Source organism: Phyllostomus hastatus, unplaced genomic scaffold (genome assembly GCF_019186645.2).
Source record: "Phyllostomus hastatus isolate PE091 unplaced genomic scaffold, TTU_PhHast_1.1 phas_scaffold_397, whole genome shotgun sequence".
Lineage (NCBI taxonomy): Eukaryota > Metazoa > Chordata > Mammalia > Chiroptera > Phyllostomidae > Phyllostomus > Phyllostomus hastatus.
In genome coordinates, this window is record NW_025334029.1 from 6,435,085 (window position 1) to 6,460,551 (window position 25,467).

The following is a 25,467-nucleotide window of genomic DNA, read 5'->3' on the forward strand; positions in this document are numbered from 1 at the left end:
CTTAACATCTCCTTTTACTCAGTTGGGAAGATTTCCCATTTGTGACCTGGTACTGCAGACTGAGTCCACTATGGAATAGACAAAGGGATAATGGAAAGCTACTCTAGCACATTCATACACATTCATAACCTAGATACTTTCTGTGGGGGAAATTACAAGTAGATGTTAAGAAAGTTTAGCAAATAAATTCATTGCATCAATTAACTGAATAGATTTTGTTAAATACAGCTCTGATATTTTGTATCTCATTGCATCTTCTTCTCTTCCAAGTGGGTACTGAAGCTTTGATCAGATAAGATTTTTTTCCAAGTTCCCTTGTGTCTCAGCTTATTAAGATTACTAAGTACCATCTCTGTTCTATATGAAATATAAAGAGTACAATATAAAATATGCAATATCAAAGGTACAAATATCAAGAGTACAATATAAAACATATAATGTATATGTATTCACTAATTATTATCTATGGATCAGGAATACAGAACAGCTTATCAAATTAATGCTTTAAATAACTATACATATTTTCATAAAGGGGATAATCATATTTATTCCTCCTCTTCTTGCCTCTATTGCTGCCTCTGTGTGTGTGTCTTATTATGAAGGATGAGCCTTTCAGTGGTTTGGGGAATTTTCTCCTACCTTTACAGTACATTCCACTATGGTCCATCTGTGTTAAGTGTGAAATACTTGAGAATATAATGTAAATACATTCATAATTTAACCAGTTTCTAAGGCTGTGAAAGACACAAGAGGTTTCTTTAAGAGCTTGGCAAATTAACTCATACTAAGTGAGTGGATATATTTTCTTAAATTCATGTTCAGTATTTTTCCAACTGTCCGTGTTCTTTGAACTTTTTACCTTCTGTAGTCTTTTTATCCTCATCTCTCTGACTTGTTTGTTTCTTTCACTCTCTTATTTTCTGCTTTGTCTTTACTTACCTAGGCTACATGTCTAAAGAAATAGTATATACAATGACAGTAATATACTTTTTCTAACAAATAGTCAAATTTCTAGGAAAGGTGGAAGAATAAGATCATACATCCAAATTCTCCTCTTAGAAAATTAATGCAATAATTTTCCAAATGAGGGAAAATATAATCAGTGCTGAAATAGGGGATGGTGTGAACAACTAGCCACATATTTGGAGGAATTTTATTCATTTATTTAACATGTTTGAAACTGGAGCAAAGAGCAGGAGCCCTCTTAGAATTACTTCATACTGAGGACTGACAGCATTTGAGAAAGCTACTCATACAAAATAGAACTTCCATGAATTATAGGTCTGTCCCTGGCCCAGCTTCCCATTAATATGCTGCACCCAATTATGTACATAGAGAAGCATATTCAGAATTCAGAAAGGAATATCCATAACTTATGACATAAAAAGAATATATATATGTGTGATGTAATAATACTTATATGGTATCTAAATCAAAAAGTATCAAATGGTATACAGCAAAATCTCCCTCTCATAGCTGCCCTAAACCATCCACCTCATTTCTCCTTCCTTTAACTACAATTAACAGTTTCTTGCATAAATTTCTAGAAATATTATCTGTATATAAACATATATCCCTCTACTCTTCAGTGTTCTGTGGTTTGCTTCTTGTCACTCAACAATATACCCTGCAGATATTTCCAATGAACAGTAACATAGAGAACTTCCCCAGTACTTCTTACAGAGTATTGAATTGTGCAAATACATTTTCATATATTAAATTACCTTTTACTGATGTATATTGTATCATGTTTATAAAATAATTTGAGATGTAATCTGATTATATCTGCAATGACCCTATTTTCAAATAAGGTCACATTTTGAGGTACTAAGGATCAGAACTTCAACATATGAAGGGACATAAGTCAACCAGTGACACATACATTGCCAACAATGAAGGGAAATGGGCATGCTTATACACTGATAATGGCAATGTGAAATGTTTAACCTTTTAGAATGACAAGTTGTCAATATGTACTAAAATTTTGTAAATGTGGCTACTTTCTGAAATAACTATCTTGATAATTCTGTCTCTGTCCTAGGCAGATAATTACACAGGAACAAAATACTATATGGAAAAAGGTCTACACAGTGTTGATTTAACATCAAAACACAGAAAATAATAGTAAATAATTGGCTAAATGGGTTATGATTCACATATATGAGGTCATTAAAATGCAAATATTTTACTGAGTTTCATAATAGTATTACTTCCCAGTGATAACAACACTTATCACATCATTGTCAAGAATGCTGTAGCCTTGAAGGAGGCTTTTCTTTTTAAATTTAAACTAAAACAGGTAATAATTAATGTATGTCTACTCTTAATTATTAAAATACTACTATTTATAACTAACAAGAAACAACAAGTATTGGTGATGCGGGGAAAAGGGAACTTTTCTGCACCATTGATGGGAATATAAATTGGTGCAGCCACTATGTAAAACAATATGGGAGTTCCTCCCAAAATTAAAAATAGAACAACCATATGATTCAGCAATTCTACTTCCAGGTATATATCCAAGGAAAACAAAAAACACTAACTCAAAAAGATATATGCACTCCCATATATGCTGAAACATTATTTACAATAGCCAAGGTATGGAAGCAACCTAAGTATCTATGGATAGACAAATGGATAAAGAAGATGTGGCACATATATACAATGGAATGTTATTCAGCCATAAAGAGAAGAAAATCTTGCCATTTATGATGACATGATGGACCTTGAGAGAATTATACTAAGTAAAATAAGTCATACAGAGAAACACTAATATTATATAATCTCACTTATATGTGGAATCTAATACAAAACACAGACACGCAAACACAAGCTCATAGATACAAAGAGATTGGTGGTTGTCAGAGACAGGAGTGTTTGTGGGGAGGGGGAGGAAGTGGGTGAAATGGGTGAAGGAGGTCTAAAGGTACAAACTGCCAGTTATAAAATAAATAAATTCTGGGGTAATGTACAGCATGATAACTGTAGTTAATAATGCCATATTGCTGATTTTAAATTTGCTAAGAGTGTAGATCCTAAAAGTTATCATTACAAAAAAAAAAACAATTTGTAACTATATATGGTGATGGATATTAACTAGACTTACTATGGCAATCATTTGGCAATGTATACAAATATCCAATCAGCATGTTGTATACCTGAAACTAATATAGTGTTATTTCAATTATATCTCAATTAAAAATATTATTTACTTATGTGTACATTTATCAATAAGAAATATGCTTACAATATAAAATTAAATAAAAATAGCATAAAACAGTATCAATAATATGGTCCCAATTATGTAAAAATTGCAGGGGAACATTCTTAAGGGTTATAAACCAAAAAGTCCAATAATCAATTAATGTACCAAAATCTTCTAAGAAGATTCTACCATTTTTTCCAGATGGTGGAATTAAATAATATTTTAATTTTTATTTTTTGCTTCTCTGTATTTCTAATTTTATGAATGTGTATTGCCTGTTATGATAAAGACTAAACAAACAGTCATTTAAGCAAATGAATGGGGAGCTGGGGCTACTTGGATAGCTAAACTGATACTAGACGAGAAATGCCAAGGAGGGACTGGATGTGAAGAGAGTACATGCATGCAATTACAATGGCCCTGGGAATTATCTCCCTCTGACTAGGTAGACATCCCAGGGGTGGGAAGAGGAAGGGGAGGACAATATCCTGGGCATGTTGGGGCCTCCTGTGCTGTGCCACACTGTGCAGAACCTTGCCTCTGGCACACATGGCCTCTTCCAGGAGCCTAGGTCCTCTGCTCACAAGCTCAGTGTGAGGAGACACCAGATGGTATGTTTAGGGTCTGACCTCAGCCTGATCTCAGCCAGGAGGTCACAGCAGCAGCTGCCCCAGCAGCACAATGCAGAAACACCCCAGGGAGCAGGAGGCTAGCTTCCCTCACAAACGCAAGGGGCACAGTAGGACAGAAGGAATGCACTTTGCAGGTGAAGACAACTCCCCATCCTCAGACATCTTCCCCACCAACCTCCTTACCTCATCTCCCTCCCTTCCCCACACCCAGGCTATCTAGCACTGTTCCCAGGGAGAAGGAGACTGTGGTGAAGGGGGTGCTCTGAGCCTGGATATTGGCAGTGAAGGTACAAGAAGACCCAAGTACTAGGATGGGGGCCTTGGCCTTACCTTTCCATGGGGCCCCAGGATGTGCATCACAAGCATGCTAACAAAGCAGGTGTCCAGTCCAGGGATCAGGACATGCAAGCCGAGCAGCACATCAGCAACTAGCAAGCAGTAGTGTACTGTCATCCCTGCTTCACCATGAACAAAGGAGCCCAGAGAGGTTGGGCAGCTGGCCCCAGGCCACATTTCCAACACTTCTAGAGGGTGGAGGATGAGGCCAGAATCTGAGCCGCAGCCACACAGTAGCCCTGCTGACCCTGTGCTCCATGGCTTAGAGTGCTCCTTGGAGCAAAGTGCCAGGGTGCATGTGGCCCAGGCACACCCCCACTGGCACCTGTACACTTCCCAAAATGTCAAGCACTTGGTCTCAGTGGCTGACTCGCACTGGCTGGAAGGAGGGAACACTGGACTCAGGCCAGCCATATGCACAGTGTCTGTCTGGCCACTCAGCCTTGTCCAGCCACTACTGACTCCACACATGGGACCCCAGAATCCTCTCTGAGGAGGGCAGCCCGCGTACCTGAGACCCCAGACTTTCTATCTTCTCCAGCTTCTCTACCAGGTCATGCTCTCATGTACCTCTAGCTTTTTGACACCGTTGTATTGCCTTTCTCAAGTATAGCCTTCCCCATACCAAATACCAAATCTCTAAATCCTGTTGTCCTTTAAATCCACTTCAAATACTGATGTTTTTAGGTAAACTCTTCTGGTCCAGGGGTAGGAGAACATGACATAGACAAAATGACATATTGTAACATCACAAGGAGAGGGAACAGCAGTGTCCAGATAATGAAATAAAAGGACAAGAATACCCTAATTCATTTATAATTGTGGATTCAGAGATCTTACATGGTAACAAATGTTGAAAGCTCTTATCCCTCCATGGTTAAAAATACTGTAGGATATGTGGGCCCCAAGATATACTTCATTTTTCCAAATACCCTAAGGTTAGTCAGGAATGAGGATTTCTCCTTCCTCAGGCCCCTGAATATTTTCAGTTTCTAAATAGATATTCAGTTTCTAAATAGGAATTTAAGGCTACAGAACATGTTCCTATGTTCTATTAATCAATATCCAGGGGTGAGCCATTGATTGGACATGGCAAGCTTTGCCAGACAGAATTGTTTCAGAGATGGGTGGTTTATTTAAGAAAATATTACAGGCCTGACCAGTGGGCTTGGTTGGTTGGGCATCACCCTGCAAAGTCAAAAGTTGCCAGTTTAGTTCTTGGTTGGGCACATATCTGGGTGGCAAGTTCATTCCCTGTGGGACATGTGTGAGAAGCAGCTGATCGATGTTTCTCTTTCACACTGATGTTTCTTTCCCTCCCCTCCTCCCTCCCTTCCCCTTTATCTAAAATTAAATAAATAACATCTTTTAAAAATAAAAGAATTCATGGCTCATCCCTGGACCTCCTGGATGTGTACCTGGATTCTCTTGGTGTTAATAACTTGTCACCTCAGCATTGGTGGAGTTAAGCAAATGTCTTTATGAAACCTTTAGGATCCATTCCATCTGCCTTCTCTTCTGCTACAGTTAAGTCCTAATTTCTTTGACCTTTTAATCCACTCTCCAAAATCCAGCAGGGCATGGTGGTTGAAAGCATTGGCTTGGGAGCCAACCTGCACAGATTCAGATCTTGGCTCTGACATTACATAACTTTGCCGTGGGATACGCTACTGAATATCTCTATGCCTCAGTTTCTTTATAAATCTATTTTGAGGATTACATAAATTATTATAAACACTTAGAATAGTGACTGATATATGGTACAGGTTACAAAAATGTTTGTTAAATAAAATAAATACCTGTACTAGAGCGGATGATCTCTGTTCCAACAACATGGCCCAGCAAGTCATACTGATTTAGGCGAGAGCCATCCTGTGCTACTTCCACAGATTTGTTCTTCCCAAGAGTCCAGGAATAAACCACTTCAGCTGTTGTATATGCATCTAAGGCAGAAAAGAGTCAAGAAGGAGAAGTTGAAGGGAAAGAAAAATGATTATCCTTGATACTAAATGTGCATGAGATTGAAATATAATTCCCATCCCAAAAGAGTTTTTTTGGGTAGGTGCTCTCTCTTCAACTGAAGTACATTTATCCATCCATCTAATAAACAATCATTGCATAACTACTATAGATTATTACAGAAAGTACCAAAGTGGTCTCTTCCTTCAATGACTCACAGTCTTTTGGACTATCAATAAATTGTTAAACTTTTCCTTCTTTTAGAGTGTAGAGAGTAGGGACAAGGGGAGGGATGGATAAAATATTATCTAATGTAGTTATCACAAATTTAAATACCTATAGGAACTAGAGAAATACCTTAAATGAGTAAATCAGTCTAGTTGTAAGAAAAATTAACTGTCAGAAATGTAATAATTTTTCTTTAATTAATTATAGGGTAACCATATGAGATAAAGAAAAACTATTTTTCTTTTCCTATACTAGGAATATTTTAAATTAAAAACATAGAAATTTTGAAATTGGAATAGCAATAATTAATAATTATTATTTTCTTTTAAAACACATTACCACTCTGATTTGCAAAACATAAACCTGCTACCTTTTTTTTCTGCACCAGGTTATTAATGTCAGGTCTTGCATTAAGCATTCCAATGTCAAGTAAAGAATTTAGTACAGGTTACTTTTAATAGGTGTGTGGGTAAGGGGAATGGATTGGGGATGAGGGGTGAAGCTATTTGATTTTAGTATCTCAAAGGAAAAGAGAGACTCCTATTCTTTCCAGACGTGGATTGACTCTTTGCACTATGTGTTTTATACTTAAGATGAGCATCTGGCCCTACCTCTGGCACCTAGGCTCATAAAGGCAAGTTGACTAACATACTGTTCACCCATTTTATCCATGTTTTGGACTGTTGTTAAAGTCAGTGGAGGATTTCCACCTCATGGTGGCATCTGTTATGTCCATAATATGCTCTATCTAAACATTTTACCACAAAGTGAATAATTCCTAGTGAATTTACCAATGAACAAATATAAACTCTGTGTCCCTACAAAACATTGCAACTTGGATATATATTTCATAATATCTGACATTAACCCTTACTCACACATACTAATTGTGATATGTTTATATTACACTTCTTTGGACTTTTTTTAATATATCAAAGTAAACAATTTCCTAATGTGCTTATAATGGGAAATATGCCAAAAAAGTCTTCATTCGCATAAAAATCCTCATTACAATCATAAAATATATATATATGATTTATATATATCATTATATATATAAAGAACTCTATGGTAGTTTTATATTTGCATTCTCATAACCTACAAAAGAAAATGACCCATGAAATCTAAATTTTCCACATAATATGCCCTGTTTGGTTTCAGTTATTTCTTCAATACACTGACAGAAATATTTCTAGTTCAACATAAAATTTCTGCTGTGATTAATACAATTTTAATAAGTCTATCATCTATAAAATATTTTGATTCATGGGAAGGTTTGTTGCTTAATGCATCACTGCATTTCCCAGTAGCACACTTACTGCATGTATTCAAAAACAGAACTTATTGAACTTTCAGTTTTAATAAACAAATAAACAATAAACATAATAAATAAACAAATCTGGAATTTTATATAACATTTCTCAAATTTTAAATATTGGCAAATAATTTTAAAAGTTACAAACACTGCATATGTCAAGTAAATCACATCTGCAAACCACCAATGTGCATCCAGTGGTCTAGAGACATTCTCCTTTAGATGGCTATGGTATTTTGTGATTCAACCTTGGAAACAAAGCATCCTCTGCTGCCTCTGCGGTATCTAGGGCTCCTAACTGGAATTGTAGATCTTTAAACTACTATCACCAATAAGACAATTTTACTCAAAACTCTTCTCATGCTCTTACTCAAAATTGATTCTAAGACTATTAAGTGAAGACCATAACAAGCCCATTGGTGAAATGTGATTTCATATCCTATCATTTTCCCCAGTGCCTTCCATCTTTAGTATACATGAGGGACCCCCAAAACCCCCCAAATTATCTTCTGGAGGATAGGCCCCTTGTAGTATAGGCTTTCCCCACTACATGAGTGTTCTAGGAACACATTTGCAGCAGTGTACCAACTGGTATTGTTATAAGAGGCTATGTTTGGCTTCAGTGAATTTTTTTGAAGACTCTTTTAATGTGTTTGCCCAGTTCATGATGGGTGATTTATGAGTGCACCTGTCCACACTGTGCTGAGTGTTCAGCAGTTTTTGACCCAAAACAGCATGACTCCTGTGCCCCACCCTCCCTATTCACCTGATCTCACCTTGTGCAACTTTTTTTTGTTTGCCTGGGTGAAGAAAGTCCTCAGAGGGAAACATTTTGCCACTGTGGAACAGGTAAAATAAGAAACAGCAGAAGCACTAAAAGGCATCAAAATCAATGAGTTTAAATCTGTGTTGAGTGGTGGAAAAAAGTCTCAATAGGAGTATTGCATCAAATGGAGAGTACTTTAAAGGTGACTGAAGTTTAAACATGTGAGAATAAATACACAATTTTAATAAATAAATTCTGTTTGGGGGAGTCCCCCCTTGTATGTGCTTGGGTTCCACTACTTCAGAGAATCACCTGTTCATGTCTTCTTATTTTTGCTATGTAAGTGCTTGTAACTCCCTATGTTTAAAGGACAAGGCAATGTTCTGCACAATATACCTAAGAGTTTGAAAATATAAAAACTAGAGCAGGTTTGCTCAGAGAAAGGGTAGAGTACAGAAGATGTTTTCTACCCCTAAGGGGAAAAAAGGAATTTCTTGGTTGATCTCAACTTAATCAAAGTATCTTGAGCAGACAATCCTGAGTGTTAGCCCCAAAAGCCAAACATGTCCTAGTATAGATTTGACAATAAATTCTGAAGCTGCCAGTACCTTAGAAATTTCACTGGGCGCAGAGTGGCAACTTGCTTAACACTAAAAGCAACATTTTAATTTATTTGGCAATATACAGTAACAGAGGGAATTATGGAGGAAGAATATTCTCTTCTCCTATGATGGGGGTCAAACCAGCAAAGACATAAATAATGGAAGACAAAGAAAATAGAGAAATAATTTTTTAAGTTGAAAACTACTTGATTGCCTTCTCACAATCTCATCCTATACCGATAAACAATGGTTAATAAGGCACCATAATGGCCATCAGGGTACCCACAATCTACTGGGGGAGACAGAGCTTATAATAATCATAGTACAAGCCTGAACATGAAATGTATACACACTAGAGGGGAAAAAAAGTGTTTAAAGGAACCGGAGGAGGACACTAAACCTTCTGCTCCAAGCTGGGTTTTAGAGAAGGATTTATAAAGTAGATACTGGATGAGGCCACTTTTTGTACCTGAAAGGATGTTCCTAGCAAAAGAACAGCACAGCAAAGGCAAAAAGCATATGAAAACAAGGAGTTTTAGGGAATCCATTGTATCCCTGGACTTAGAGGCTAGAGAAAAGTTGAGGTAATATTATAACATATCCTAATATCCCACACTAAGAAATAAGGGATTGTGACCCGATTAAAGTAGAGAGGTGATATATGTTTGGAAGGCTCACTGTAGCTGCAGTACGGATGACTAGTTGGAAAAAGTAGAACTGTAGCCAAGACAACAGTCAAAAGGCCATCACAATGTTTGGAGTAAGTGACTCTTAGAGCATAATAATAGTAGCAGACAGTGGACTGAATTGGGTGGGTCAAAGAGGAAATTTCAGAGGTAGAACAGATTATAACTGATAGTTAAGGAAAGGAGGAAGTTTAAGAAAGGATTCTAGATGACCCTGAGAGTGTAGCTTTTGTGAGTAGATAAATGATGGAATTCATTCACCCACCTGGGAACAGAACTATTTTCTTTCAGGCTTTCTTTTTCTTCTTTCCTTCCCCCCATACCCCTTTGGGTTCCATTAACCCCCTCAGCTTATCTCCCGTAGAGTCCTTCTTCTTCTTCTTCTTCTCAGTTCCAATCATTGTATTTTCATGGAGGAACAGAGATAGAGTGGGTGGGGTTGATACTTCAGAAAGGATATCTACCAAACCATAAAAACTACTGCACTCCCAGAATGGTCCCCTCAATATGCAGGGTCTAGCAGAAGTAAGACCTGCTTGAGTGTGATTGGTAGGGTAATAATATGGATATAATAATTTATATTTTTACTTTGAACATTTCACCTAAAATGTCATATGGTGTACTTGAGTGTGATATTGTTATATTACAGAATTACAGGCTTATGATTTTGAAATAAAATATTTTATAATAAAAAGGGGCATTATTTGTGCCTAACCCTGTATATTGTATGGGCTATGATGGCACAAGCATGTCATTACCTTTGTTGATTTGCCAAATGCCTCCTTCTGTTACTTGAGCCTTGGTATGTGTCAGTCTCCAGGAAAATAGGAAGTAAGAAATAATCCTGCCATATAGCATCATGAAAAAGCATTCCCTCTGAACCCATATTGTCACAGTTTATTTGCTTACTTGTGTGATTCAGCCAGTTACTCATACAACAAATATTAATATAAGACAATTATTTTTGCTAGTTAAGGTACAGAGGTCATAAGATATTTGAGGGCACATCCCTTCATTGAGCTAATAGCCTATTGGAGAAAGAAAGAAAATAAATAAATAAGGAAGGTAATTTCAGACACGAATATGTGCTACAAAAAATGAAAGTTTATGAGGTGGGGAGGGGTTTCACTAAACACAGTGATCAGAAAAGACTTCTTTGATGGAGTAGCTTTTAAGTTGAGACATTAAAAAAGAAAAAGACCCAGAGCTCAATGGAGAATATTTCAGGTAAAAAGCAAACAAACAAACAAAAAACTCCACCACATACAAAAAGGTTTCTAAGCAGAAAAGATCCTGAAGTGTTCCAGGACTGGAAGAAGGCCAACATAAAGGGAAAGAAGTATGAGATGAGGTTGAGGAGGTAAGTAACAACCAAAATACAGAATCTAAATCAAGACAGGGAACACAAAAGATTTTATAGAAAAAAATAATCAGTTTAAATTGAACATACTCAGTAAAAATACAAGGGTATTATGAACCTAACAACTACAGCCTAAGGTTGGCATATAAAACTGCTATGTTCATTGCAACCTTATTTACAGTCACCAAGATATGGAAGCGGCCCAAGTGTCCATCAGTAGATGAGTTGATAAAACAATTATGGGACATTTACATGATGGAATACTACTTGGCCATAAAAAAGAAGAAAATTTCACCCTTTGCAATAGTATGGATGGACCTGGAGAACATTATGCTAAGTGAAATAAGCCTGTCAGAGAAAGACAAATGCCATATGGTTTTACTCATATGTGGAATTTGTGAACAAACTGAACTAACAAGCAAAACAGAGATAGACTCACAGATGGCTAGCAGATGACAGCTAGTGGGGGTGGGTGAGGTTAGGCTGTGGAGGGACTGAGCAAAAAGGAAAAAGGACTCATGGACATGGACAACAGTGTGGTCATTGCTGGGGTATAAGAGGACTAAATGGTAGTGGAAAAAAAACAATAAAGATTAAATTTAAAAAAAGAAAACAAATGGAAACAGATGCTATACAGGTTTATAACTAATAAATTGATAATTCTCGGGACTTTAAATTATCCAAGGTGACAGGAGATGTTATAGGCATTAGTTAATGGTACCTCAGGACAAATTTTTGGATTTCTAGCATGGACTATATATATATATTCACATCTATTAAGATGATAATGTATTTTTTGTCTTCATTCTATTAATATGGTATATTACATTTACTCATTTTGGAAGAAAGTTTTCAGATAGCAATATTCACACTTCAGATGAAGCTCATTGGCTGAGATATTACCACAGCTTAAAGCTACATTCACTAACTTTTGGATGTTAAGCCAAGTTTATATTCCTAGAATAAATTTCACTTAAAGATAGTGTATAATCCATTTATAAATTGCTTGATATTGTCTGTGATTTTCTTGTGATTTTTGGTTTTGGTACCTGAGTACTAGTGATCTAATTGAATTAATTAAGAAATGTTATTTCCTCTTCTATATTTGGCAAAACTTTCTGAAGATTTAGTATTAATTCTTTTTTAAATACTTGGTAGAATTCAATGGTGAAGCTATTTGGGTCTGGGCTTTTCTATGTGGTAAGTTATTATATTACTAATTTAGGTCTACTGAAATTTCTATTTATTCCTAAATTTTAGTAGTTTATGTGTCTCAAGGAAATTTGAGACACATTTTGTATTTCTTCTGGACTATCTAATTTGTTTGTATACAGCTGCTCATAGTATTTCTATATAATTCTATTTATTTATGTAAGGTCAATAGCAATATTGCCCTTTTTATGATATCAGTAATTTTATTCCTCTCTCTTTGTATTTTCCTGGTCTGTCTAGTTAAAGGCTTATCAGTTTTGTTATTTTTTTTAATCTTTTAAAATCACCAACTTTTAGATTCTTTAATGTTCTTTAATGATTTTTCTATTCTCTATTTCATTTAATTTCACTCCAATATTTATTATTTTCTTCCTTCTTGTTCTGAGTTTGGTTTGCTCCTATTTTCTACTTTCTTAAGGTAGAAGTTCAGGCTATTGATTTTAGGTCTTTCTTCCTTTTAATATATGCTTTACAGTTATAAATTTCCCTCTAAACACTGCTTTAAACTGATGAATTCCATAAATTTTGGTATATAGTTCATGATTTTCATTTACTTCCAAATATTTTCTAATTTCTCTTGTAATTTCTTCTTTGATCCATTGTTACTTAGAAGTAAACATGTTTGTGAATTTCCCAAATTATCTTCCGTTAATTGTTTTCCAATATCATTCAATTGAGGTCAGATAAGAAACTTTGTATGGTTTCAGTACTTTCAAACTTACTGAGTCTCAGTTTATCATCTACCCCAGAAAATGTTCCATGTGCATTTGAGAATACTGTGCCTTCTGATGTTGTTTGGTAGAGTTCAGCATAAATAAATGTCTGTTAGACACGATTTATGGCAGTGGTTTTCAACCATTGAGCCACAAGAATTTTTAAAACAGGAATACCTGACTATTTAGTCATGGACACTGTCCTCTTTTCCCTTGGTTTGTCAAATAAAAAATGACAACAGCCAACACAGCAACAACTGTTCCATGTGAATCAATTAAAATTGTACTTATTTTTTTGTCAGATCAGTGAAAAATATATTTTTTGGTATGCTGCAGAATTTAAGTAATTACTTTATATGTGCCATGAGATTAAAAAGGTTGCAGATTGCTGGTTTACAATGTTATTCATATCTTCTATTTCTATGCTGATGTTATGTCTAGTTGTTTTATTTAAAGTGGAATATAGATATCTTCAGCTATTATTGTTAACTTATCTATTTCTCCCTTCAACTCTGTTAGTTTTGCTTCATGTATTTTGTGGTTCTGTGGTTAGGTGCATATGTATCTTTGCAATTGTTATATCTTCCTGATGGATTGACCATTTTATCATTACAAAATATTCAAGACTTCTATAGAGTGGTAAAGAAGAGGATGAGATTAGGACTCACTGGTCTTAACTGAATATAAGGTTTCATTTCTTTAATGCTCCTTAGAATGTTATGAACCTTTGGTTAAAGTTTGAAGAAAGTTTATTTTGACAATTTATGGAGGAGTGAATTTTTAGAAGTTATTCCTGCACCTTCCATAATTTCTTTCTCACTAGAGATTTTTTAAGGTTCATTTTAACTGCACACTTAGGAATTTAAATCATTTTCTCCTTCCTGACACACTTTGTCTTCTAGGACAACAAGTTCTCTTGAATTTCCTCATAACTCATCTGTCCTGTCCTTCAGTATAATGAGTTACTATCCTCTTCTCTGTAGCATCTAAATGTTATAATGACTCAGGAAACAGTCCTTGATATTCTCATCTATATACAGTATTTCCTAGTGATCTCCAGCCTATGGCTTTGAATACTGTCTATATGGATGACACCTAAATTAAATCTCCAGTCCAGATATCTTTTCCAAACACCACACCTACATCCCATATCATCAACACCCAGAGCACTATTTATGTCCCTTATCAAGCATAATCACCACCAAGGGTAACCACTATCCTGACTTGTTTCTATGTGGAAATTCCTTCCTGGAATTTACCAGGAAATTTATATATTTTCCTGAATATTAAATACTGAGAAAAAAAAGTTCAGAAATCAAAAAATGAAAAAGCATTACCACTTTACCATAAGAATTAAAGCTTAATAATAAGACATAGAAACAATATTAATTTAAAGGAATCTACTAATGTCAGTAAAAAGCAGGAAATGATGGCACATTGAATCAAAAGCAGGAAACGACAGCACATTGAGTAAAAAGTTTTGAAATTTCTAGGTATCAGAACAGAACTCTGATCAGTTGATTTTGCTTATTATAAGTTTATGCTTGTGGCCTTGTATGCTGCTAATAGTGAGTCATTCTTAAAAATTATACATTAATAAGTTTATATGCATAGTATACAATATAAAAACCTTGTGAGTGTTCTTTTAAGAAATAACAAGTTTGAGAAGCAAAATAAAGCCTCAAATGTGCAATTCTGACTTTTAATGCAGTATAGTGCTATTTACCTAGCAAAATGATATAAATGTATTTATTCAAATACTATCCAATAAAATTTGCTGGTGTTTTCCAGTGTTTGTGTATCTTCTATACACTAGTGGTCTTCACTGTACTTCTAAACTTACTCTCTCTTATTTTTTAAAAAGCGAAGGGATTAAATGAAGGGATATATATAGATATATACACACGTGGATACAGACAACAATATGGTGATAGCCAGAGGAAAAGGTGATAGTGGGAGGTGGAGGACAGCAGAGGGGGGGTAAATGGAGACAACAGACACATGATGCAGTGTGAAGATAATGTTTCATTGAGTTTTACGCTTGAAACCTGTATGGTTTTGTGAACAAATGTCATCTCAATAAACTCAATTTAAAATGTTGGATATACATAATAATGACTAAAGACCATTAAGAAGGTTGTGGTGTTTTATGAATAACATTTAACTTATAAAATTCCTAGGAATTACAAATCTTGTTCTTGAATCCCACAGTTTAATATGTCAAGAATTTGGAAATACCATCAATAGCAATGATAGGTAAAATATTAAAGACTTCTAACACCACAGATTCATTTTGACTGTTTTTGTATATGGTATAAATAGAATCACGTGTTATATATACTTTGTGTCTGGCTTTTGCTCAACATTAAATCTGTGATCTCATTCATGTTCACTAGTGTAATATACTTATTGTTGATACCATTCTATTTTGTAAATATGTCATCAATTTTTTATTCACTCTGATGAACATCAGGGTAGTTTCCAGTTTGAGTCTACCAACATTAGTTCTGCTACAAATACTCATTTATTTGCTTATTGGTAGGCATGTTGAGGGGAGGGAGTAAAGGGGACTAAATGGTTATGGAAAAATACAATAAAGATTCAATTTAAAAAACACTGATTTATGTTTGGAAATATACTCAAGACTAGACATGCTAGCTTATATGATAAGTGTATGTTCAGCAGTAGTAGGTAAGAACAATTTCCCAAAATCTCTGTAAAAATTTACATTCCTATCAGCAGCACATGAAAGTATAGTTCTGTCCCACATCCTCACTGACATTATTTTCCTTTTTCATTTTATTTTATTTTACTATTTTTCTTGTTTGTACTTTGATCCTATTTTCTTTCTTTCTTTCTTTCTTTCTTTCTTTATTTATTTATTTTAAAGATTTTATTTATTTATTTTAGACAGAGGGAGGGAGAAAGAGAGAAAGGGAAACATCAATGTGTGGTTGCCCCTCACACGACCCATACTGGGGATATGATCTGGCCTACACCCAGGTATGTGCCCTGACTGGGAATCGAACTGGCAACCCTTTGATTCGCAGGCCAGTGCTCAATCAACTGAGCCACAACAGCCAGGGCTTATTTTCCTTTGTAATTGTTTTTTATTTTATTTTACTTTATTGTTTTTCAATTAAAGTTGTTCCAATTATTCCCCTGTAGCTCATCCACTTCTACAGTAAACCTACCCTGTTGTCCATGACCATGGGCCCTTTATACATGTTCCTCGACTACATTCTTCCCAGTCTTTCACCCTTAATGCCCCTCCCCCCTCCCCATTAGGCACTGTCAGTTTGTTCCTTATTTCCATGTCTCTGGCTCTATTTTGCTTGCTTGTCTTGTTCATTAGGTTCCACTTATAGGTGAGATCATATGGTATATATGGTATTTGTCTTTTGCTGATGGCTTATTTCACCTAGCATAATACTCTCCAGTTCCATCCATGCTGTCACAAAGGGTAGGAGCTCCTTCTTTTTTATGCTATGTAATATTCCATTGTGTAAACGTACCACAGTTTTTTGATTCATTCATTTACTGAAGGCAACTTAGGCTGTTTCCAGCACAATGTCCATTTTCACTGGTGTGAAGTGATATCTCATTGTGGTTTTAATTTGCATCTCTGATGGCTACTGATGCTGGGCATCCTTTCATAAGTCTCTGGGCCCTCTGTATGTCCTTCTGGGAGAAGTGTCTGTTTGGGTCCCTTGCCCATTTTTTAATTAGATTATTTGTCTTCCTGGTGTGGAGTTGTAGGAGTTCTTTATATATTTTGGAGATCAGACCCTTGTCACGGTATCATTGGTAAATATGTTTTCCCATATGGTTGGTCCCTTTTTATTTTCTTGATGTTTTCTTTAGCCATGCAGAAGCTTTTTAATTTTATTCTTTCTTTTACCTACCTTGCCCTAGAGGACATATCAGTGAAAATATTGCTACGTGGGGTATCTGCAATTTACCTGCCTATGTTTTCCTCTAGGACTTTTATGGCATCACAACTTATTTTGTCTTTTATCCATCTTGAGTTTATCTTTGTGTATGGTGTAAATTGATGGTCTAGTTTCATTTTCTTGCATGTAGCTGTCCAGATCTCCTTACACCATTTATTGAAGAGGCTATTTTACTCCATTTTATGCTATTGGCCCCCTTTATCAAATATTAATTGACCGTAGAGACATGGGTTTATTTCTGGGCTCTCTATTCTGTTCCATTGATCTATGTATCTGTTCTTAATGCCAGTGCCAGACTCTTTCGATTATAATGGCCATGTAATATAGTTTAATAATCAGGTATTGTGATCCATCCTACTTTGTTCTTCTTCCTCAAAATTGCTGAGGCTTTTTGAGGTCATTTATGGTCCCATATAAATTTTTGAAATATTTGTTGTATATCTGTGAAATATGTCATTGGTATTTTAATAGGGATTATCTTGAATCTATAGATTCCTTTGGGCAGTACAGACAAATTAATGATGTTAATTCTTCCAATCCATGAACACAGTATATGCTTCCATTTATTTGTGTCTTCCTTAACTTCTTTCTTAAGTGTTGTATAGTTTTCTGAGTACAGGTCTTTTACCTCCTTGATTAAGTTTATTGCTAGGTACATGTATCCCACCACTTTACCAAATTCACTTATTAGGTCAAATAGTTTTTTGGCAGAGTCTATAGGGTTTTCTATGTAGCCCATCATGTCATCTGCAAACAATGACAGTTTCACTTCCTCCTTTACAATTTGGGTGCCTTTTATTTCTTTTACTTGTCTGATCACTGTGGCTAGAATTTCCAATACTATGTTGAATAGAACTGGTGAAAGTGAACACCCTTCTCTTCTGCCTGATCATAGTGGGAAAGATTTTAGTAGTTTCCATTTGACTATGATGTTGGCTTCTCGTATATGGCCTTTATTATGTTGAGGTATGCTCTCTCTACTCCCATGTTGCTGAGTGTTTTTATCATAAATGGGTGCTATGCTTTATCAAATGCTTTTTCAGCATCTATTGATACAGTCATGTGATTTCTGTTTTTCCTTCTGTTTATATGATGCTTTACATTTATTGATTTGCAAATATTGTACCATCCTTGCATCCCTGAGATAAATCCCAATTGATCATGGTATATGATATTTTTAATGTGTTGTTGAATCTGGTTTCCCAATATTTTGCTGAGGATTTTAGTATCTATGTTTATCAGCAATGTTGGCCTGTAGTTTTATTTCTTTGTTGTATCTTTATCTAATTTTTGGGATTAGGATAATACTGGTCTCGTAAACAAACTTAGGGAGTCTTCCCTCTTCTTGAATTTTTTGGAATAGTTTGAGAAATATAGGAGTTAGCTTTTCCCTAAATGTTTAGTAAAATTCCAGTGAAGCCATCGGTCCAGAGCTTTTGTGTGCTAGGAGGGGTTTTTTTTGTTTTTGTTTTTGCTTGTTTGTTTGTTTGTTTGTTTGTTTTATTACTGCTTCAACTTCACTAGTTATTATCAATCTTTTCAGGTGTTTTGCTTCTTCTTAAGTTTTGGAAGATTACATGTTTCTAGTAATTTGTCCATTTCCCCTGAGTGTCAAATTTCTTGGTATATAGTTGTTCATATTAATTTCTGACAATCCTTTGTATTTCTGTGATATTGGTTGTAATTTCTCTTCTTTCATTTATGATTTTCGTTACTTGGGTCCTCTCTCTTCTTAGCGAATCTGGTTAAAGCTTGTGGGTGTGTTTATCTCTTCAAAGAACAGCTCCTGGGTTTATTGACCCTTTTAATTGTTCTTTTAGTCTCTATCTCATTTTATTCTGCTCTGATTTTGGTTATTTCCATCCTTCTACTCGCTTTGGGTTTTGTTTGTTGTTGTTCCTCTACTTCTTGGAGTTGTAGGGTTGGGTAGTTATTTTACAATTTTCTATCCTTTTTATGTAGGCCTGTATGGCTGTGAACTTCCCTCTCAGGATTACCTTCACTGTGTCCCATAGGTTTTGGGCTGTTGTGTGTTTATTTTCATTTGTTTCCAGAAACGTTTTAATTTCTTCCTTTATCCCATTGTTAACCGATTCACTATTTAGTAACATGATATTCAATCTCCATGAATTTGACAGTTTTCAAGTTTTTTCCTGTAGCTTGGTTTCTAGTTTCAAGCCATTGTGATTCAAGAAAATGCTTGATATGATCTGAATTTTCTTGAACTTGTTGAGGCTTGTTTTGTGTCCAATCACATAATCTATCTTTGACAATGTTCCATGTGCATTTCAAAAGAATGTATATTGTTTTTCTTTGGGTGAAAGTTTTTTATATAAGAGTTAAGTCCATTTGATCTATGGTGTTGTTAAGGGCCACAATTTCCTTGTTGATTCTTTGTTTGGAAGATCTGTCCATTGTTGACAGTGGGGTGTGGAATTCCCCTACTATAAGTCTGTTCCTGTCTATGTCTTTCTTGAAGTCCTCCACAATTTTCCTTACATATTTGGGTGCTCTTTTGGGGTACATATGTGTTTACAATATTTATGTCTTTTTTAAAGTTGATTTTTAAAATATTTTATTTATTTATTTTAGAGAGAGGGGAAAAGAGAGAGAAAGACGGGGAGAGAAACATTGATGTGTGAAAGCTGCATCAATCAGTTGCCTCTTGCCTGTCCCCAACTGGAGGCCTGGCCCACAACCCAGGCATGTGCCCTGAATAGAAATCCAACTGGCAAACTTTCAGTTCTCAGGCCAACACTCAATCCACTGAGCTACACTAACCAGGACATGTATGTCTTCTTGATGAATTTCTTCTTTCAGTATTCTAAAGTGACCTTCTCTGTCTCTATGGCCTTTTTTTTGAAATCTATTTTGTCTGATACAAGTATTGCTATGCTAGGTTTTTTCCTCCTGTCCATCTTGGAAAATTTTTCTCCAATCCTTCACTTTCAGTCTGTGCAGGTCTTTTGTTGTGAGGTGGGTCTCTTGTAAGCAGCATATATGTGGGACATGTTTTCTTATCCATTCAGCTACCCTATCTCTTTTGATTAGAGCATTTAACCCATTTACATTGAAGGTTATTATTAATAAATACTTATTCATTGCCATTTCTCCCCTTTGTACTTGTGTTCCTCTCTGTCTCTCACTTTTTCTCTTCATCTTCTTAAAGCAGTCCCTTTGGCATATCTTGCAATGCTGGTTTGGTGGAGGTGTATTCTTTTAGCCTTGTTTTATCTGGGAAACTCCTTATTTCACCTTCCGTTTTAAACCTTGAGAACCTTGCTAGGTAGAGTAGTCTTGGTTGCTGGCCTTGGCTTTGCATTATTTGGAATATTTCTTGCCATTCCTTTCTGTCCTTTTTCTGTTTCTTTTGAGAAATCAACTGCTAGCCTAATGAGAGCTCCTATGTATCTGTTTCTCCTTGCTGCCTTTGATATTCTTTCTTTGTTTGAATTTTGCCATTTTAATTATGATGTGTCTTGGTGTGGGTCTGTTTGGGTTCATCTTAATTGAGACCTTCTGTGCTTCCTAGATTTGTGTGACTTTTTCTCTCACCGGGTTAGGGAAATTTTCCACCATTATTTTTTCAAAAAGGTTTTCTATCCCTTACTCCTCTTCTTGTCCTTCTGGAAGCCCTGTTATATGGATATTATTACATTTCATGTTGTCCTGCAGCTCTCTTAAACCCCTTTTTTTTCTTTTTCAGTCTTTTTCATTTTGTTGCTCTGTTAGGGAATTTTTTCCTACCTCATCCTCCAGCTCGCTGTCAATCCTCTGCTTCATCTAACCTGCTTTTAATTCCTTCTACTGTGTTCTTCATTTCAGATATTGTATTTTTCACTTCCTCCTGTCTCTTATAGTTTGGAGAGTCAGCCACTCTCCATGTCTTGTATATGGTTGTACAGATGCTGCCAGAACAAAAACCAAGCAGCCCAAGAAACCAACCCACACCTGTAATGATATCCCCCACCCACAATTACACTATCAGCAGCCAATGCACCTATACTAATAAAGGAGTAAAGAGATTAAGACTAGTATAAGTAAGGAAAAATGAATATTAGATGACTAACAGAAAGAAAAGAGATTTTGCAAGTGTAGAGGGAGGGGCAATAATAAAAGTAGGGAATAGAGACAAGGCAAAGCAGGAAAGAAAATAAAATTTACTTGGTAACTAAAAAAGGGAGGAAGGAAGGTGGAGTGGAGTAAGAAATGAGTTTATAGTATTAGGTTAAAACGAAAATTTAAAGAAAAATATATATTTGTTTATATCTGGTGAGAGAAGAATGACTACCACAACAAATATATAAACATATGTATACATTAATATTAATATATTTATTGTTAATATGAATATGTGCACATATAAATATATAAGTATATATTTAAAGTAATATGATCCTAACTTCAGAAAGATCTCCACCACAGAGATATCGACAGCCAATGAGTTAAGATTTATATAGGTGGAAGGGAAATAAGAGGCCACAAGGAGAAAGAAGAGCTTAAGAGATGTCTAGAGGAAAGAGAAGTTATTCTGAAAGGATAGAGGAAGAAGGAATGCTAAGAGTAAGGAATGAAAACCAGGCTAACACAAGGAAAAATTAATCTTGAAAGTGAAAAAGAAGAAAGCAGGAGAAAGTAAAAAATGGAGTAGGAGAGGGGAACGGTACAACATGAGATTTGATATTCAAAAATAGTGACTATCTACAAATAATATTGAAAAAATGTGACAATTACCTTATGCACCACCAACAAGAGAAGCCTGGTAAAGGTGGAGAGAGAGTAAGGGTATTTTAAGAACAGGAAAAAGAATGTGAGATGACTAATGACAACCACAAGTAATTGTGAGAGGCTGGAAGGGAGAGAAATAGTAAGAGTGCTGAATAGAAACAAGTTGTGACAAGAGAGAAAATAGAATTTAAAACAAAAATACAAAGAGGAAGAAAGGAGGTAAAATGAAATATAAGGGAAGAGCAAAATATGGGATTTGAAATAAACTGTAATATAAAACCTGGTGACATTTTAGGCCCAAACCTGAAGGATAAGAAATTAATATTAAACAGCTTTGCAGAAGAGAAGATAGTGCCTTTTTGTGCCTGTCTCTACCATCTCAGCTCTGCTAGGTTTCATAGATCAGGGCCTAAGGAACTGTGTAGCTCATAGAGACTGGCAAAGGGCCCCTACAGAGCCTTTTCTTTTCCCTGTGGAAATGTACTCAACAGGGAACTCCTGAGCCTGGTCTCACTGATCTGCACAGTGAGTATTTCCACAGGTGGGGGCTGGACTGGCCTGTCTGGGAGGGGATCTGACTGGCTGTAGCAAATATCAGGCATTCAGCTCCTGCCTTCCAGCCACGAGCCTGCCTCTCTCTTGCAGGAGTTTCAGCCTGATTTCTCCAATCTGAACAGCCCTCTGTTTGTAAGCCATGCTGAGTCCGGTCCTAACATTCCTTCAGTGGACTCTGTCCCTCTGAGTTTTTCATTAGCAGATCCACTGTGCCAGTAAGCATAGGCATGTACACAGGCATGGGAGCCCCTGGTTCCTTCCTAGTCTCAGGTCTCACTTCAGTTCCCTTTTTAAAGAGTTTCTGTGTGGCCTCCATGCTGTAGTGCCAGTCCCTGGGAGGGGGGCTGTTCTCCATGCATTCCCCCTCCCCCAAAATCACAGTCTCTCATGGTAAGGGATGGACACTGCCTTTCAGAGCCTCTAAACAGTTTTAAAGTTTCTCTCTGGATCTTTCCCAAATGGCATTGGGAAGAGCCCTGCAGCTATATATATATAAACACAGGATAGTGGCAGAGTGCTGGCTCCACTTCCTCCAGAGAGATTCGGCTTTGGGTGGGCCTGCTCCCGCCTCACTGTTTCTGGAACCCTCACCTCCCAGGCTTTCTGTCTCCACCTGAGTAAGCTTTGAACTACTGAGCAGATCCACTGACACCCCAACTCTGTGCATCCAGAAGTGCAGGGCTGGGCTGGGCAGCTGTGGTGGCTCCACTCACAAATCCCAGCCCACCGGCTCCTGGGTACCCTGTAGGTGGGCCAGTTCTTGCCCACTGCCACACACTCCCTGTGCTCTGGTGTGCATATGTGCTCACTCACAGACATTCTTACACTCTGCTCTGTGTTTTGACTGGAAGTCCGGTCCAGGTCTGGCAGCAAATGGATGGAGCTGCCAGCTACTCTAACACGATCTTGGATTCTCTCTTCTTTTCATTTTGGTCATTCTATTGGGTGTGGAGTGGTACCTACTGGATTTTAATTTATATTTCCCTGCTGGCTAATGCAACTGATCACTTTTTATGTGTGTGTAACTGGGAAACCATGTTTTATAAGGTGTCTGTTCAACACTTTGACCTTTTGAGGTTTTTGACTACTACTCATAGGTTTGTATGGGATCTTAATAATTATGAATTTGAGTCATTTGTCATTTATAGGCAATGCAAATATTTTCTCCCACCATGTGGGTTGATTTTGTACCACTGTATTTTATTTAAACATTTTTAAAATTTTATTTATTTACTTTCAGACAAAGGAGAAGGGAGGGAGAAGAGGGGAAGAGAAACATCAATGTATGGTTGCCTTTCACACAACCCTCACTGGGGACCTGGCCAGGAACCCTGTCATGTGCCCTGACTGGGAATCAAACCAGTGACCCTTTGGTTCACAGGCCAGCACTCAATCCACTGAGCCACACCAGCCAGGGCTGTACCATTGTCTTTTAATAAAGAAAGCTTTTAAATTACAATATATTCCAAGTAATTCTCTTTTACCTTTGTGGTTAGCAGTATTCTTTGTTTTGTTTAAGTAATTTCTACCTCTTCCAATATCATGAAGATAATCTCTTATGTTTTCTTCTAAAAGCTTTATTTATATATACATTTTTATAACTAAAATGCATCTAGAATTTATTTTTGTATATAATAAAATCAATCAATCCTGACACCTTACTACCTACCACTCCATCTCTCTCTCTCTCTCTCTCTCTCTCTCCCTCCCTCTCTCTCTCTCTCTCTCTCTCTCTCTCTCTCTCTCTCTTTCGGATTTTCTGTTATTACCCATTAGTCTATTTATCTATCTTTGAAACAATGATATCTATAGCTTTACCATATACCTGTAGGTTTAAAACTTTAATATAGGTCTCGATATCAGATACTGATTTTGAGTTCATTATAAATTCTCCAGGTGTATTATTTTTCTTCAAGATTGTGTTAGATACTGTTAACAGTTTTATATTTCTATATAAACTTTAGAATCAGCATTGTTTTCTTTATATTTATGAAGCTTGCTGTTTATTGGCTTCTTGAATCTTTGAATTGATAACTTTCATGGGTTGTAAAAATAGTTGTCTATTGCCCTGGCAGGTGTGGCTCAGTGAATTGAATGCCAGCCTGAAAACCAAAGAGTCATCAGTTCGACTCTCAGTCAGGGCACATGCCTAGGTTGTGGGCCAGGCCCCCATTAGGGGGTATATGAGAGGCAACCATACATTGATGTTTCTCTCCCTCTCTTTCACACTCCCCTCCCCTGTCTCTAAAAATAAATATACAACATTGTTTTTAATGGTTGCCTTTAGCTATTTAACTACTGCTTTTGCTCCCTTCTTTTTCTGTTTTTATTTTCTTCTGCAGAATTAAATATTACACTTTGCTTCACTCTCACATTTTCCTTACTCTTTTCTATATTTTTATTTGTCTGTACTTCAGGTTTGTTATTTTCTATATGCCCATTTTTAAGTTTTCTAATCCTCTCTTCTGTTTGTTGACTACATTGAATTCTGGATTTTCGATATTCTACTTTTCCATAAGCAATTTCCAATTTATTTTTCTTTATAAATTCCAATTTTCTGTTGAAATTCCCTATCTTTATCTATTTTATTAAACTGTTTTTTCTTTTTATCTCTCTCTTTTTTATTGTTCTTCAAGTACAATTGTCTCCATTTTTCCCCTCACCACTGCCACACACTCCAACCATCCCCAGCTCTCACCCATGATACTACTCTGTTTTGTCTTTGTCCATGTGTACATTATACATGTTCCTTGAAAACCACTCCAGCTTTTCCCCTGTTATCCACTCCTACTTCCCCTCTGGTTACTGTCAGTTTGTTCTTTATTTCAATGTCTCTGGTTATAGTTTGCTTGCTAGTTACTTTTGTTGACCATGTTCCACCTATAGGAGAGATCATATGGTATTTGACTTTCACTGCCTGGCTGATTTCACTTAGCATAATGCTCTCCAGTTCCATCCATGCTGTTGAAAAGGGTAGGAGCTCCTTCTTTCTTTCTGCTGCATAGTATCCCATTGTCTAAATGCACCTGAGTTTTTGGATCCACTCATTTCCTGATGGGCACTTAAGTTGCCTCCAACAGTTGGCTATTGTAAATTGTGCTGCTATGAACTTTGGGGTGCATAGGTTGTTTTGGATTGGTGTATCAGGATTCTTAGGGTATAATCCCATCAGTGGAATTGCCAGGTCAAAAGGCAGTTTCATTTTTAGTTTTCTGAG

At 36.3% G+C, this 25,467-nt stretch overlaps 1 protein-coding gene across 4 annotated transcripts in view; it reads right to left on the minus strand.

Moving 5' to 3' along the window:
* GABRA3 (gamma-aminobutyric acid type A receptor subunit alpha3) overlaps nt 1-25,467 on the minus strand; it is a 354,529-nt gene that overhangs the window by 67,033 nt on the left and 262,029 nt on the right. For all 4 annotated transcript variants that reach the window (XM_045820553.1, XM_045820551.1, XM_045820552.1 and 1 more), the window contains one exon: nt 5,973-6,116. In XM_045820553.1, coding sequence (XP_045676509.1) covers nt 5,973-6,116 — 144 coding nt within the window. The remainder of the gene's footprint in view (nt 1-5,972; nt 6,117-25,467) is intronic.